At 40.5% G+C, this 15676-nt stretch overlaps 1 protein-coding gene across 1 annotated transcript in view; it reads left to right on the forward strand.

Annotated features, from left to right (window-relative positions):
* Positions 1 to 14874, forward strand: part of ARSB (arylsulfatase B) — an 81993-nt gene extending 67119 nt beyond the window's left edge. Inside the window, exons 7-8 of the mRNA XM_054397557.1 lie at positions 13965 to 14093; positions 14609 to 14874. Of these exons, the coding sequence (XP_054253532.1) occupies positions 13965 to 14093; positions 14609 to 14874 (395 nt within the window). The remainder of the gene's footprint in view (positions 1 to 13964; positions 14094 to 14608) is intronic.
* Positions 14875 to 15676: the final 802 nt, after the last annotated feature.

Genomic DNA, 15676 nt, shown 5'->3' on the forward strand with positions numbered 1-15676 from the left:
GATGTACCCACTAAGCAAATTTGCTTACTTTCTTCTATAAATTCAAAATTTTATAACAGATTTGGTGTGAATGGAAATCACAATTACCCAAACACATTTGAGTAGCCCATCGTCAAGATAAAGGCTTGTTTTCTGTGTTGTCATTCAAAATATTTGTATGTATTATATAGTATAAATGAAAAATATGGAGAAAACCTCCATCCTAGTGTTTCACAGTCAACTGGGAAATCTGTCTTCCAAACCTTTTGTAGCAATCAGGGTAACTTAGGGCATGAATTTGACTCCCCAAAGCTCAGAAACATATCCGCAGTGTTGGGTGGGACTTTTTTGGAAGGGGGAAATAACCTTTTGTTTTAACAGGTACATCCTCGTGTAAATATAATCCTTAGTTTCCAGTTTAATTTTATTTTTTATTTTAAAAGTTTGGAAGCTAAACATTAATTGGTCTGAGCCTTTTCCTTATTTGCAGTTTATTGAATAGTAAGTTCAGCATTGAATTGCCACCTGCCTTTAATTGTTTAATCAGACAAGCAATAATTTATATAGTACGCAGTTGGCTAGGGCTTTTGGGGTGAGCTGAGAATTTCTTCTGGTAGGGAGGAAACTGTTGGACATTCAGAAAAACACTGTTGAAGAAAAGTTCAGAAGATGTGGTTGTGGGAAGCAGCACTGACCACAAAGAAAAGTTATAGGGTGGCTTCCTGAATTTTACTGCAGAGAAGTTATGGTTCATTTTTTGACTTCATGTTTCCCGTTCTGGCTGCATGATCCTATAAAAAAAAAAATCAAGTGTTTGGGTGCCTGTTACCTGAAGTCTGTCTTTACTCTGCTGTTTCAGTACTGCAGAGAACAAGCGGTGTATTTAAGTAAGCAATTTCTAGATCTTAACTGCAGAGCTTAGTGACATGGATTTTGCAGCAGGGAAAACTACTCTGGAATTCAGTTTTCTCTGTTCCTCCACAAGCCTCAATTTTTGGTAATGTACATGGGATTGTGTGCCATTCCCAGTTGATTTTCATATTATTCTTTAAAGCTTTCTATTCTGAGAATTGGTAAGTCATGTATTGGCACTTCTGTTTTGATTTCAGAATCACTTTAATTTGAGGATAGTTTGTGGAGGAGGTGGTTGAAATGTATGTTTTGTTTCCAGAAATTATTGTTCTGAATAGACAGAGGGAAGCCTTTCACATAAAAGTTTTGTGGGAAACAAACAATGTCTACTGAATTGTATGGACAAAGGGGCATATAGCTTCATTTGTTTGATTAAGAGAAGTTGGTAGGGTGTAAATTCCTTGTTTGTTACTACTGATGCTTAAGCAGTCTCAACCCAAGCTCACTGGAGTTAATGGAAATGTTCCCATTCATTTCTGTGGGGTTTTTTTTCAAGTTCTAACAGATCCCTGCTGTTCCACAGTTAAACATTAGTAAGGGGTAGTGAGCCTGCCAGTCGTGCAGGTTTTGTGTACATGCAGGTGGTGAGATTTCTAGAAGGCTGAAGACTGCTTTCATGAGGGTAATTTTTATGTGGAGTTCCGTAATACTTAAGGAAGCCTGTGATTTTTTACCTATTGCATCTGCTATTGTAGTACAGAGGCTCAGGTGATTCGAAGGAGTCTGCAATCACTATTGATAGAAAAGCAATCACTCGTGATTTCTTTAACTGCTTGGGTTTTCTTTCTCTTCCATTTAATGGGCATCACGTAAGTAAATGTTTTAAATCCCAATAATGGATTTACATTAGAACAGAAGCTGTGATGTGCAAAACCTTTAAATTGGAATGGAAGCAGTAGGAGAACAATATAATTTGTCAGACAATATATACAAATGGGTGAATATAATAGGGGTATATTGGATAATTAAACTAGTATTTTTAAAGACAGTTAAGGAACATCCTAGGAAATACTCTCTGTTTCAGTTTCATACATAAGTTTTGATCTATGAGTTCCAGGCTTCTGTCTTGAGATCTCCTCTGTGATTTTTATGGACTACAAATCAGATCAAAACAGGCAGGGAGGCATCTGCATTGCTTTATTGTGAAAATAATACCAGGTATTGTTTGTTGCTTTTAAGTTTTAGTGGAAGTAGCCTGAGCGTTTTTTTCCCCCAGAGACTGGTTCAACTATTAAGCAGAATTCTATTCCATGAAATACAGAGTTGTTCACTTTCCTCTAATAAAAATAATTTTAAAAATTAAAGAAGCTTTATTTTCCTGAGTCAATCATAAAGTTTTTGTGTAGTAGTAGTACAGTCTCAGTGAAGCTTTAAAAAAAAATTAAAATTGAACATCTAGTTTATTCCTGTACTGGTTTGAGGCCAGACAGATCCTTTCTTGCCCCGGAAGGGACAAAAGAATGACACTCACACAAACGGATTGGAGAGTGATGGAAAGTTTAAATGGAGAAGCAATCGGTGATGCTACAAAAGACTACAAAGGATAGTGCCAAGAATATCCCAAAAGCATACAGAACCCCTCACAGAATTCCCAAAGCTTCCCAATCCTTCCCTTCTCTCCACCTGAGGGTAAACCCAAACCCCCAGGGCTCTTTCTTCCCACTCCCACTACTAGGCAAATCTCAGGCTGGCCAGGTCTGAGACTGCCCCCCCTCCATTCTCCTCCTGGCATTAGGCCTAGACAGGCCTAAGTGGCCTTGAGGATACTCCCCCGGCATTACCCGATAAGAGAGGACATCTCCTGTGGGAGCAGAGAGGGAAGAAAGAGAAAGAGAAATGACTTTGCAGATGGCTTTATAGGGCGCAGGATTTATGGGTAGAAATACGCCGTTTCCTGTGTCCACCCCTATTGGGTGAGCACCCAGGACACCAGAGGTGTATCTCATGCGGCAGTGGCAGGGGGCACCCAGCCTAAACTGCCACAATTCCTTTGAGTCTTGCCATTGCCTCTGACACTACCTTTTGAAAGCCTGTTTTCCTGGAGTGATAGTATTCAGTAAGTTGTCTGTATGCACAGACTGAGTTATTTTAAATGCAGGATCTTCTTTTGGACGTATGCCCAAGTGCCACTTCATTCCTTAAAGCTGCCTTACTGCAAGCAGTAGTCTCTGCAGTTCAGTAGTTCCTTGCCTTCTGGCTCTGTGATGCAACTTTATTATGGTTATATTCCTTGCTCTGAGGGCGTAACTGACAGAATTCCATGACAGGTATCTCTTGCCACACCTGTAGTTCTCCATATGTATCTCCAGCCTCCTTTAGCAGATACATACCTGAAAACGTGAGTGATTCCAATGATCCTCTCAAGAGTCTTCACAAACAAGAAGGACTTCATTGCAATGCTGTCTTAGTGACAGTTGTGGCCTATGTGGTATCTGCTGACAAAATTAAATCTCTTTTATCACACAGGGATAAGGACAGCAGGGAACCAAAAGCTCAGAGAGGTTCTAGCTTTTTTGACAGCAACAAGCTGAGACACTTAAAAGATTTTGCAAAGCAATAGACTAATATGGAGATTTTCCTCAAAACATCAGATTGAAAAAAAAAAAAGGCACATAACTGAATTTGAGGATATAGCAATATTATATTTGTTCACAGAGCATGGTCTATTCCAGTTAGAACAGGACTGTTACTGTGTTACTACCAAAAGCAGACAATAAATTTCCTGGGTAAAGAATTTATGTCTCATCCAGTGCTTCAGCATGTTTGGGTATGTGCTGTATAGTAGTGCCACTCTCTATCGTAGGTGATGGTTAGTCAGGCCAGTTAGAGACTGTAGTCACACTTAATATACTAACAATTACCAAGATTATGTGGTTTCACTCAAGGTAATTAATGATCTCTGAATAGTAAATGCTCAAAATATTTGGCCTTTGTATTACATTGATGTCCTTTATCAATGAAAACAATAAGGTTTTGATTTTTTGATTACATTTGGCTCAACATCGGATAAGATGGGAAGCACCTAACTTTGGTCATGGAGGGGATGGAATCAGCCTGGTCCCTGGAGTTCCATAGAACATATGGATTTAATTAAGCAGAATGTATATCTAGCAGAGGATTTTAATGCATGTCACCCAACTTTGTAACTAATTGATGAATCTTTTCAGTCATACTGTATTCAGTCTACTGTAATTGCCATTTGCTGCAGAGATCAGCTTCAGTGCAGGTAAGGCTGTGCTGGGCAGAGAATCTGTAGCTGAAAGAGCCAATGAAAAGCTCCTCTTACGGCTCTTGGAAGCCGGGAAAAGCAGCTTTACTGTGCCGGAGCTGGCAGCTTGTAGGCAGGCTGCTGAGCTAGAATGGGCGGAACCAGCACCTTCTGGTAAATCTAAACGATGCATTAACACACCAAAGGGCCATCTCCTGCAGAGATCAGCACTGCCCACCACCCACCCCTGTGGGCGGAACCAGTACCACCCGTCATGGATTAGGTGATAAGAAGTGTCTGGGAGCACAGCACGGGGTGGTCAAACAGTGATTGTGGCTGCCCCAGGGGGTACCACAGCTGTTCGCAGCTGGTTGGGATCTGTGATCCCTGTACACTGAGCAAGGTCATTCAGCAAGCAAGGTTGAAGTCATCCAGGTGTGTCCCAGCAGCCTGTGAAGTCAGTCAGTGATAGAGACCCATCCATGGGTACACCCGGGCTGAGGGCTGCTGTCAGTAGGACTGTGGGTACCCAGGCGGAGGTTCTGAGCAGACATGTAGGTGTCCAGGCCCCTGGCTGTGGTGAGTGCTGGATCCTGGCACTTGCAGTGGAGGGTTGCAGAGACAGCACATGTATTAGATGTCAGCAGGTGAATGATCTGCTCACCCTGGGGGCTGAGCTGAAGGAAGGAGTTGTGAAGCTAAGGACTATAAGGGGATATGAAGAGGAGATAGGCTTGGGGAGTCAGACTCTGCCATCCCTGCGGGAGGGTCAGCAGGTGTGGGTGGCACAAGAACCAGGGCATCCCATGCCTTCTTATCACCTAGGAAGAAACCTAGGAGATGAGGAAGAATGGAGGCAGGTCCCTCTCCAGCGAGGCAGGAGAGGCAAGCGAGTCCCTTCCCAATCCCCCCAGGATGAAGAGGTAGATCAAATTTTTTATAAGCAATTGAGAGAGGTTTCACAATCACTTCCCCTTGTTCTCATGGGTGACTTCAACTTCCTGGATATCTGCTGGGAATACAATACAGCAGGGAGACAACAGTTCTAGAGGTTCCTGGAGCGTGTGGAGGATAACTTCCTGACACAAATGGTGAGGGAGCCAGCGAGGGAAGGTGCCCTTATGAGGGCTTCTTGTGAACAGAGAAGAACTTGTGGGGGAAATAAAGGTTGGAGAGTGTCTAGGGCTCAGAGATCATCAGATGATTGAGTTCTCTCTCCTTGGGGAAACAAGGACAGGGGTTAGTAAAACTGCCACCTTGAACTTCCATAGGGAAAACCTTCGCCTGTTCAGGAGACTGATTGACAAAGTCGCTTGGGAGACCACCCTGAAGGATACAGCAGTCCAGGAAGGCTGGACATACTTCAAGAGGCAAGTCTTAAAGGCTCAGGAGCAGGCTGTCCCTGTGTGCTGAAAAATGAGTCAGTGGGAAAGGTGTCTGGCTTGGCTGATAGGAAACTTTGGCTGGACCTCAAGAACACAAGGAGAGTCCATGGCCTTTGGAAGAGGGGACAGGTCTCTCATCAGGACTATAAAGATGTAGTGAAGCTATGCAGGGAGAAAATGAGGAGAGCCAAAGCACAGCTAGAGCTCAACCTAGCTACAGCCATTAAGGGTAATAAAAAATGTTTCTATAAATTCATTAACAAAAAAAGGAGGAATAGGGAAAATCTCAATTAAGTTCAATTAAGCTTGAAGCTTTTTGTTATTATATTTTCCTTGTCATATGACTGAATCAGCTGCTGAATTACATTATCATAAATAGAATTTTAACTGTGGAGAATGCTGATAGTTTTCACTTTTGTTTTTAGGAGATATAGTACAAAGAGTAGATACTTTCTAACATCCTTGTTTTGCAGATAAAGAAATAAAGGTAGAAACTTAATTTGCTTCTGTTGTCCATAAAGGGCACTGATTATATATGGCTTCTTATAAAAGAATGTTTTTATTACTGTGCAGAAAATTGAAAAAATGTAGAGATATAGTCAGTCTGATACTTAGGCTGTTTTGATTAACTCTTTGGGCTCTATCTCCCAAATAAAAAGTAAATAAATATTCTTCTATCTTTCTCCAAAATTACTCTCCTGTACCCAACACTGCCTCTCTGCTCACTAGAGTTGTAGAGCACAGTGTACCGAAATACAGAGCGCTTCAAGCAATATTGTTTTGGACTCTCATATTTTGGACTCTCATAAGTGGTCAGGACCTCACTAAATGGCATGTTAGAGAGAACTGTGTGGTCTTACCAACCAAGAAAACTTCTTGACATGGAGCATTTTCATCATCTTAATCACAGACTGAAGTCAGAATATTTTCAGATGTGGTGTTTATTTATATCTCCACATTTTGGGTTTCTACCAATTGCTTGAGTTTGTCTCATTGAAGTAAAGAAGAAATCAAGAGGAATCAAAAGAGTAATTGATTAGTGCTTATTAGATCTGTGCAGATTGTATATTGTAGAGAGATATCCCCCCCTATATCTTTAGTTTATCTTCTTCCTTTTTATGATTAAAAATTAGATAGTCAAGGCGAAATAAACATCCTTTTAAAGATATTTATTATATTTAAGAAAATCTTTCCATAAATCTATGTTTTAGACTGATCTAAAAACCCAAGCATTTATTTCAAAAAAAGAGTTCAGATTTTAAATTTCATTTTAAACTTGCAAATTTACTTACTATCCTTAAATATTTTTTCTTTTCAAATTCTGTGTATGTAGTACTTTAAAAATGTTTTTCAAAGTAGAAAGCAAAACATGGAAACAGATCATAGGAAATATTTACAAAGATGCTGACAGATCTGAAATTTCCAGCCTACCTGCCAAGTACTATGCTGCAGTGGCCTCTTGCTGTCTTTTCTATTTTTTTTTATTTTGCTTGCATTACAAAAATACTATTTTTTTTAGTATTTTCTGTTGATTGAATATTAAATATTTCAGAGAATATCAGTGAAACCTGTCAGGAACATTGTAAGACTTAGGAAAATAAAAAAGTTTGATTTCTAGGTCCCATATAGGAAGAGTAGTAGAGAACTTTCTAAAGCTAGACATGTAGAGCTAGATAGACATCTAAAGCTGTAAAATGTAATAAAACTGGATCAATTCTTCTTGGGTGCGTTTGGGCTTTTTCACCATATAGCATTACACACAGCAAAGGGTCACAAAGTTATTTTGGTGTACAGTGGTAGTAGAAAAATTGAAATGGTTTTGAGTTACACAGAAAATAAATGGATTTTTGGACAATTTTCCTAGTGGTCAGATAAATTAGCAGGGCAGGTGTTTTAGGTAAACTTCCAATATGTAACTAGTCCACTACTTCAGACCTCAAGAGAGCAGATTTCATTCTCTTTGGGGATCTGCTTGGCAGGGTGTCATGGGATAAAGCCCTAGAGGGAAGAGGGGCCCAAGAAAGCTGCATTCAAGGACAGGTGTATCAGTGACAAAAGGAAGGGTAGGAAAGATGTGAGGCCTCTCTGGAAGGAAAACGGAGACTTGGTCATGAGGGATACAGAGAAGGCTGAGGTACGTACTGACTTTTTTGCCTCAGTCTTCACCAGGAAGGGCTTTAGCCACACCACCCAAGTTCCAGAAGGTAAAGACAGGGACTGGAAGGAGGAATATCTGCCCACTATAAGTGAAGATCAGTTTGAGACCATCTAAAGACCCTCAAAGTGCACAAGTTCATCCAAAGTGCATAAGATCCATCTGCAGGTCCTGAGGGAATTGGCCGATCAAGTTGCCAGGCCACCATCCCTCATATTTGAAAGGTCCTGGCAGTTTGGTGAAGTTGCTGGTGACTGGAAAAGGGGAAACATAACTCTCATCTTCAAAAAGAGACAAAAGGAAGACCCCAGAACCTGTGGGCCTGTCAATCTCACCTCTGCCTGGCAAGATCCTGGAGGAGATCATCCTGAAGGCTCTACTAAGACATATGCAAAGTGAAGAAGATTGGTGATAACCAACATGTCTTCACCAAGGGCAAATCATGCCTGGTGAGTTTGGTGGCCTTTTATGATGGATCTATAGCACCAGTGGATATGGGAAGAGCAACTGATGTCATCTGTGGTGAAATGGACATTATCTTAGCTTGTTTTGCAGAAAAGCACAGCAAAAGCAGACACAGCAGCAGAAGCCAGCAATAAAACAACTCTCTCTCCCCACAAGCCTGCAGCCAGCCCAGCAGAAAAGACCAGTACCCCAAAACCAGAAACCAGAAGCAGCAAATGGAACAGGAAGCCTCTCATGTTACAATCTGAACTTCCAGACCCATAATACTTTGCTTCAACCAGCAATTTTGTTTTGAAGCTGACATGATGTCAGCATGGTATTGAATATTCTTTGAGAGATTCAACTCAACCCATGACACCACGCCAACCTCATGAAGTTCAAGGTGCAAGATCTGCACCTGGGTCGGTTCAATACAGGCTGGACAGAGAATGGCATTAGAGGAGCCTTGAGGAGAAGGACTTGGTAGTGTCAGCTGACAAAAAACTCAGCTTAAGCTGGCAATGTGAGCTTGTGGCCCAGAAAGCCAGCTGTATTCTGGGCTCCATCAGAAGTGTGACCAGCAGGATGAGGGAGGTGATTCTCCCCCTCTATGCTGCTCTTGTGAGACCCCACAGGGAATACCGCATCCAGTCCCTCAGCATAAGAAAGTCAACAAACTGCTAGAGCAGGTCTAGAAGAGGGCAATGAAGGTGATCAGAGGGCTGGAGCACCTCCCCTTTGGGGACAGGCTGTAGGATTTGGGACTGTTCAGGCTGTAGGTGAGAAGGATCTGGGGAGACCTCATAGCAGCATTCCAGTACCCAAAATGGACCTACAAGAAAGCTGGGGAAGGACTCTTTAGAAGGGCTTGTAGTGATAGGATGAATGGGAATGGCTTTAAGCTGGAAGAGGGTAGATTTAGAATAGATATTAGGAAGAAATTCTTTACAGGGAGGGTGCTGAGGTGCTACAACAGGTTGCCAAGGGAATTTGTAGATGTGCCCTTCTTGGAAGTGTTCGATACTAGGTTGTTTGGGGCCTTGAGCAACCTGGCCTAGGGGAAGGTGTCCTTGCCCCTGTCAGGGGGGTTGGAACTAGCTGAACTTTCAAGTCCCTTCCAGCCCAAACGATTCTATGATTCTAGGCTAGTGTGGGCCGAGAAATAGATGATTCATTCTCAAGCACATATTGATTACCAGGGAAGAAATGTGAATAAATGTTCCTGTTTTCCACCCCTGGACATCATTGCCCAGTTGTGCAGGTGAAATCTGATCCTGTGAAGATACAATTTAGCTATTGTAAATACAGGCTTTTACATCCTGATTTGGAATATGTATATGTTTATAGTGACATGTTATGGATAAAGGGATGTAGGTGGGAAATAGACATAATATAATTTATTTTATTACTTTAGAAGTCTCACCACCTGCGTAACTTACATACAAATTTATAAAATGTTATTTACAGGTTCGTTCCTTGCTTGCACAATATCTCCAGAGTACAGGAATGGGTACAAATGGTTGAAGACCAGTATTTGGAAAATTATACAGCCCAAGAGCAGTATATTGCCCCTTACCAATAAAAGAATGTATTCCTGGGAGACTCAGTCATGTGCCAAATATACTCACAACCCTGGATCCAGTTGTGTGCAGTCCTCCTAGTGTCTCTGTTTCTCAAGGAATCCTTCTTGACTGCAGAGTGTAGTCCACATGTGTGGGGGGAGAAATTCCCAGGAAGAGCCCTCAGTGCTCTCTAGCAAACCCATTTTGTATCAGCTCATGGGCCAAATGTCCTGTGTCACACATGCCACAGATCATGTTTCCACGTGCCCAAAAAAGGGCAAGAAGCTGACCAGCATCAGGTTCTGTATTGTGCTGGCCTGGGGTTCTGCCCTGATGTGTGCCTTGGGGGACGGAGCCCAGGTGTCAGCTGACATGGCCTTGAAAGGGGGAGGTGCCTTCCTCCTTACCCCTCTTCCCAGGCTTCCTCATCTTCAACCTCTTCCACGGGGGCAGGGGGTTTGGATCCATTGCCACGTGACAGTGTATGGTAATGGAAATAAATAAGCTGAAGCTTTTGTAAGGGCCAAAGGGCCCAGCTTTTGAAGTATTTAAGATAATAAACTACTTTTTTGGGAATTGGCCCTCTCAGTTCCTTTTAAAGTCTGATCATGAAACCATTTTTCAGGCTGGTAAGATTTAAGCATGATCTTGAAATGTGATATAAAATCTAAGGGCACCGTTTTCTAAATTACTTGGGTTTTTTCTGTAGAGATAAAAATGCTGTTTGAATATTTTTAGGTGAAATACAACTCCAAACAAACCACTAAAATATTTAAATAAATTCATTGAAGCATTAAATATTTGAAAATAAATATCTGAATTAAATTTCACTGCTTTCTTAACTAATAAAAGTTGCATAATTTCCTAAGAGAGTACTTTAAAAGAAATATAGCATCTGGTGAGGCTCTGAATCTGGGCTTCAGGAAACAGTGGCTTTTGTTTGAAAAATAAGAAAATTCATGGCAAAGGCTGTGGAATTTTTCTTTTAAGATAGAAACAAAGCTTTAGTATTTAGTTAGTCACTGCTACAGTGATAGTCAAACAGAAGAAAATAAAACGTTTGACCTCTTTGCACAAGAAAAGTATAACATTTTTTTGTATTTGAATCTATAAGGATAGTATGAAGGCCTGTGAAGGCAGACTTGATTACACAGATCAATAAAAGGCATCGTCCTCTGGCTGCTGAATTAGTCCACTGGGTTGTTGTTACTGGCTGTTCATAGATTCACAGAACAGTTGGAGTTGGAAGGGACCTTAAGGATCATCTACTTCCAACCCCCTGGCATTGGCGTGGACCAGGTTGCTCAAGGCCCCATTCAAACTGACCTTGAACACTTCCAGTGAGGTGGCATCCATGACCTCCCTGAATAACCTGTTCCAGTATCTCTACACTGTAAAGACTTTCTTCCTAATACTCAGTCTAAATCTACCCTACTCAAGCTTCAATCCATTCCCTCTCATCCTATCATTACAAGCCCTTGTAAAAAGTCCTTCCCCAGCTTCCCTGTAGGCCCCTTTCAGGTACTGGAAGGCTGCTATAAGGTCTCCTCAGAGCCTTCTTTTTTCTAGGCTGAACAGCTCCAACTCCCACAGCCTGTCCCTAAAGTGGGGTTGCTCCAGCTCCCTGATAATCTTCATGGCCATCTTCTGGATCTACTCCAGCAGTTCAGTGTCTTCCTCAGGGCCCCAGAGCTGAACGCGGTACTCCAGATGGGGTCTCATGAGAGCAGAGTAGATGGGGAGAATCACCTCCCTCATCCTGCTGGTCATACTTCTTTTGAAGCATTATGGAACAAAAGAGAGAAATCCCAACAATCTAGAAAAGATGCAGAGAAAAACTGCTTAGATGCTATGGGCATGAACATTTTATCTTGCAAAGAAAACAAGAAAGCTGTGACTTTTTTTTAGTTTGCTGAACTGGGGAAGGTATCCCTGTAAAATTCGTATGGCAAGGGACAAGGCCACCCAGGCGTTTTGCATTTCACTTGCACTAACTGAAGAATGAAGAGACAGAGGTAGAAAATTTAGCAGCTGAGCTGAGGAGGAGAAAGTCAGGTAAATGCTGGGGAGCTACGTCCAAGCTTAAGGTGAAAGTCATGAGGTGATGAATAAAGTCATATCAAGCAATATTTTTTTTTTATCATAGCTCTGTTATCTGCTTACACAATTTAATAAACAGTCTTATAAATGTCCAGTGTGGAAAGCATTCAGACATTCATTAGTCTGTTTTCCATGGCTGATATATCTGATAGAAGTTGTCCTGTACTGCCTGGAAAGCAATGCACCTGTCTGAATAATAGAGAATACATTTCTCTGGCCAAAACAAGTACTTGTAATGGGTGAGTTAACACAGCAGACAGAGTTCTGTTTATAACAGCTCAAGCTAAGGGAATTTAACTTTTTCTCTTAAAGTGATTTTGCTGAAAGATAATATCCAAACAACTTCAATTGCAAGCTCTAATAAAAGCATTTCTTAGTTTAGGAGTTTAGTTTTATTACCTGAACCAAATACAAGGTTTTTAAATTTATCTTACTTTCTTTAATCTTATTTTCAGTCTCATAGCAATCTAATGATATCTTGCAACATGTGTCTAAAATTACAATGTTTGATACTCTTTATTTAAAGTATTTTAAATAATTTATCTTGCATAATTTCTATGGCTTCATATACTGTAGCTCAGTGATCAGAAGCATATTCTCCATGTGTGGTGGGTTGAAAATTCCCACCAGCATGAAATTGCCTGACCTGGCCGGTTGGAAGCAAATGAAGCTGTATTTACAAGCAAAACTACAATCTACAATGAAATGCAATGAATATATACAAAATATACAATATTTACATACATTTATAGGTATTTACAATTTATAAACAGATCAAGAAACCCCCTGGCCAAAAACCAGGGGAGCTGCTAATAGCTTCCCCTTCCTTGCTCCCCTCCTTACCCTCTTGGAGACAAAGGTACAATAGAAAAGTGCAGAGAGTTATTTTGTTGGGATACTCAGCCAAAACAAAGAACAGAGCCAAGGTCAGCAAAGCCAGCCAGAAGAACAAGTTAGTGTCTCCCAGAGCAGGGAAGCTGAAAAGAGAAAAATAGCTTACGTTACCAGCCTTATGTTCATTGTCTCTCCAATGGAATTGTTTAGAACTTATCATTTTTTCCTTTTTACACCCAATGGTGATTTATTTACATTCTATCACCTTCTGTTCAAGATCTGTGGAAAAATTTTAAAAAGTACAGCCTAAAACTACCACACCATGCTAAACTTTAAACTCAGGAATGCAAACTCATATAATTTTTCCTTTATAAAAAATCTTAATATTGTAATTTTGAGATGTAATGTTCAAAAAAACCTGCTTTGCTTTTTCATCCAATTAATGTCTTTCATTGTGCTGTTTAAGAAAGTGGATGGCAAAGGTGAGTATTCCCAGTAGCAAAGAGCATGCCAGACCAATGCATAGCATAATGATGTTGAAAAGTAAGCAATATTAATCTTTAAACTGTATCTGCTATTGACACTGCATATCTGTGGGGGGATTTATCTTCCAGAAAAGAGTCTTCTGGAAGGTATTTATACAGTTTTCCTTGTTTTTACAGAGGCTTGTTGTTTTTCACTGCCAGCTTCAGTGCTTCATGATCTAAGATGAGCTATATATGCCTACTTTAATTAACTAGTCCCCTTTTATAGCCTTATTTACCTGGGAATGGTTTTCTGCAGTATCTGGATATGGGACCATGTCATACGCAGCTCTGTCAACGACAGTATGAAGACATGCTTCATGCTGTTTCATACCATGAAAGTATCTCGCTGTTCAGATGTGCATCTGTGTGAATGTAGTTAACCAGTCCAGAGATGCAGCTCTCCCTATGTGGATACAAGTCAGGACCAGGGAGTTGGTCTTTGGAGCAATCTTAGAGAAATAATGGCAGTAACATTGAGTCAGGAGATCTTTCAGTCCTATATTCCTAACTGGCAAAAGATACAGACACTTGACTGGGACAATTTAGGAATTGCAATCATGAGAAATCTTAATATAGGCATGTGAGGCACACATATAATATCTGTATATGAAAATAGTACAGTTATCCAGATGTGGTATTCTGCACGGGCAATGTTTTGGGGTGCAGTTCAAAGTTACAAGTTACATACAACCGGTATCTCACAGCACAGATCTTTGCACACATATTTATAACAAATTCTTTATCCAATACATTACAAACAAACAAAAAAAGGATGATACTGCTTTGTTTTCCAACAGAATTTTAAACATTGCTTCATACATATAGAATGCACCTAACTTTATTTACTGTTTCATTCAGGTCTTGGCATTGACAACGGGGCACATGTACCGCAGAGCAGTTCTTCTCCATGGGATGATAAACTTTTCAATATATCCATGCATGCAGCAGTCCGTCGTGGAAAATGGAAGTTACTGACTGGCTATCCAGGTAAGGAAATAACTCCTTTGTGTGCTCCAAACACGGTTTTGTTCTGTTTAATATGTTTTCATTTTTTTTTTAGTTACTCTGCTAACTTTTTTTGGGTTTTGATCACATTGAAAAATCTAGAAAAGCCACTTCCAAACAACATATTGTTCCATTTTGTGAATATTTGATACACAAATGTTTTTCACAATAGTGAAAAAAATTATAGTATCATAGAATATCTCAAGTTGGAAGGGACCCCTAAGAATCATTGAATCCAGGAAGAAAATCCACTAAATTAATGTATATATAATATTAAATAACACGAAAGTATAAATCCCAGTGGTGCAGCTTTTTTTTTATATAAATAGGATTCCTGTATAGGTACACCTGAATTAGAGAGACTGTTGCTAGGGTACAGTTAGCAGAAACCATCACTGGCCAGTGGCTTGTCAATGGACCTAGTTCAGTAACTCTATGTCTCCACACTGCTGCTCCCTATCTGAGAATTAACCCTTGGTCTTTTCCCGTTTCTGCAGGCTGCAGTCACTGGTTCCCTCCACCATCTTTGTTCAATGAGTCAAAGATTCAATCATCTGATCCACCAACAAAGAGACTTTGGCTATTTGATATTGTTCATGATCCTGAAGAGAAAAATGATTTGTCTGAAAAATACCCTCACGTGGTGGAAAAACTGCTTTCACGGCTTCAGTATTATTATAAACGTTCAGTGCCTGTGTTCTATCCTGATGAGGATCCTCATTGTGATCCAGCAGCAACTGGGGCTTGGGGTCCTTGGGCATAGTGCACACAACAATCCTGCAGCAGAGCCTGGTTTATGGATTCAAGGTCCTAGCACGTATTTCTTACCTTGTTTATTAAACTGTTGGTAACTGTGAGCTCATTCCTTCAGTAATTCAGTATTTCTTCTCTTAAAATATGTTGGGGATCTTTTTCAGTCTTTTTCCATCCTCTCATTCACAATAATTGTATGTGAAATGTTGGCAAAATTATAAATCAGTTGTTCAAATATTCCTTGTTCAGAATATACTTTTAATGCAGAAAGTAAAACATTGCCTTCCTCCTTGAAAGAGATTACTTTTCTTTAAGAGCTGCAATGAATCATGGTAGCAGGGACATCCAGAATACATCCATTATGTGGGAAATCTTGATTCTTGGTTTCTTGTTTGCCCAGAAGACAAATTCTACTAGAAGCTCTTACGTATCTGTAAAGAACAGGGGGAAAAGTACAACTGATATAATAGTTTTTGCCTTTAACATGAACTCAGGAAAGGAGTCAGAAATCTACCACAGTGAAGAAACCAAACCCTCACAGAGTACAGCAAAATTCCTAATTCTTGTTCACTGTTAGTATTTCAAACTGGAAGTTGGTAGTGGTGTTCCCCTGGAGTGCAGGGCTGTCAGGCACAGAGATCTTGACAGGCTGAAGGAATTAGTTGAAAAAAACTTTCATGAAGTTTGGTAAAGAGAGAGTCTTGCACTTGGGGTGGAATAGCTTTATGCAGGAGTACGTGCTGTGCTATGAACAGATAGCATTTTTGTGGGGAAAAAAAAACGTAGGTGTCCTGCTGGACATGTCCTCTCTT

This window comes from Indicator indicator, chromosome Z (assembly GCF_027791375.1).
Source record: "Indicator indicator isolate 239-I01 chromosome Z, UM_Iind_1.1, whole genome shotgun sequence".
Taxonomy (NCBI): domain Eukaryota; kingdom Metazoa; phylum Chordata; class Aves; order Piciformes; family Indicatoridae; genus Indicator; species Indicator indicator.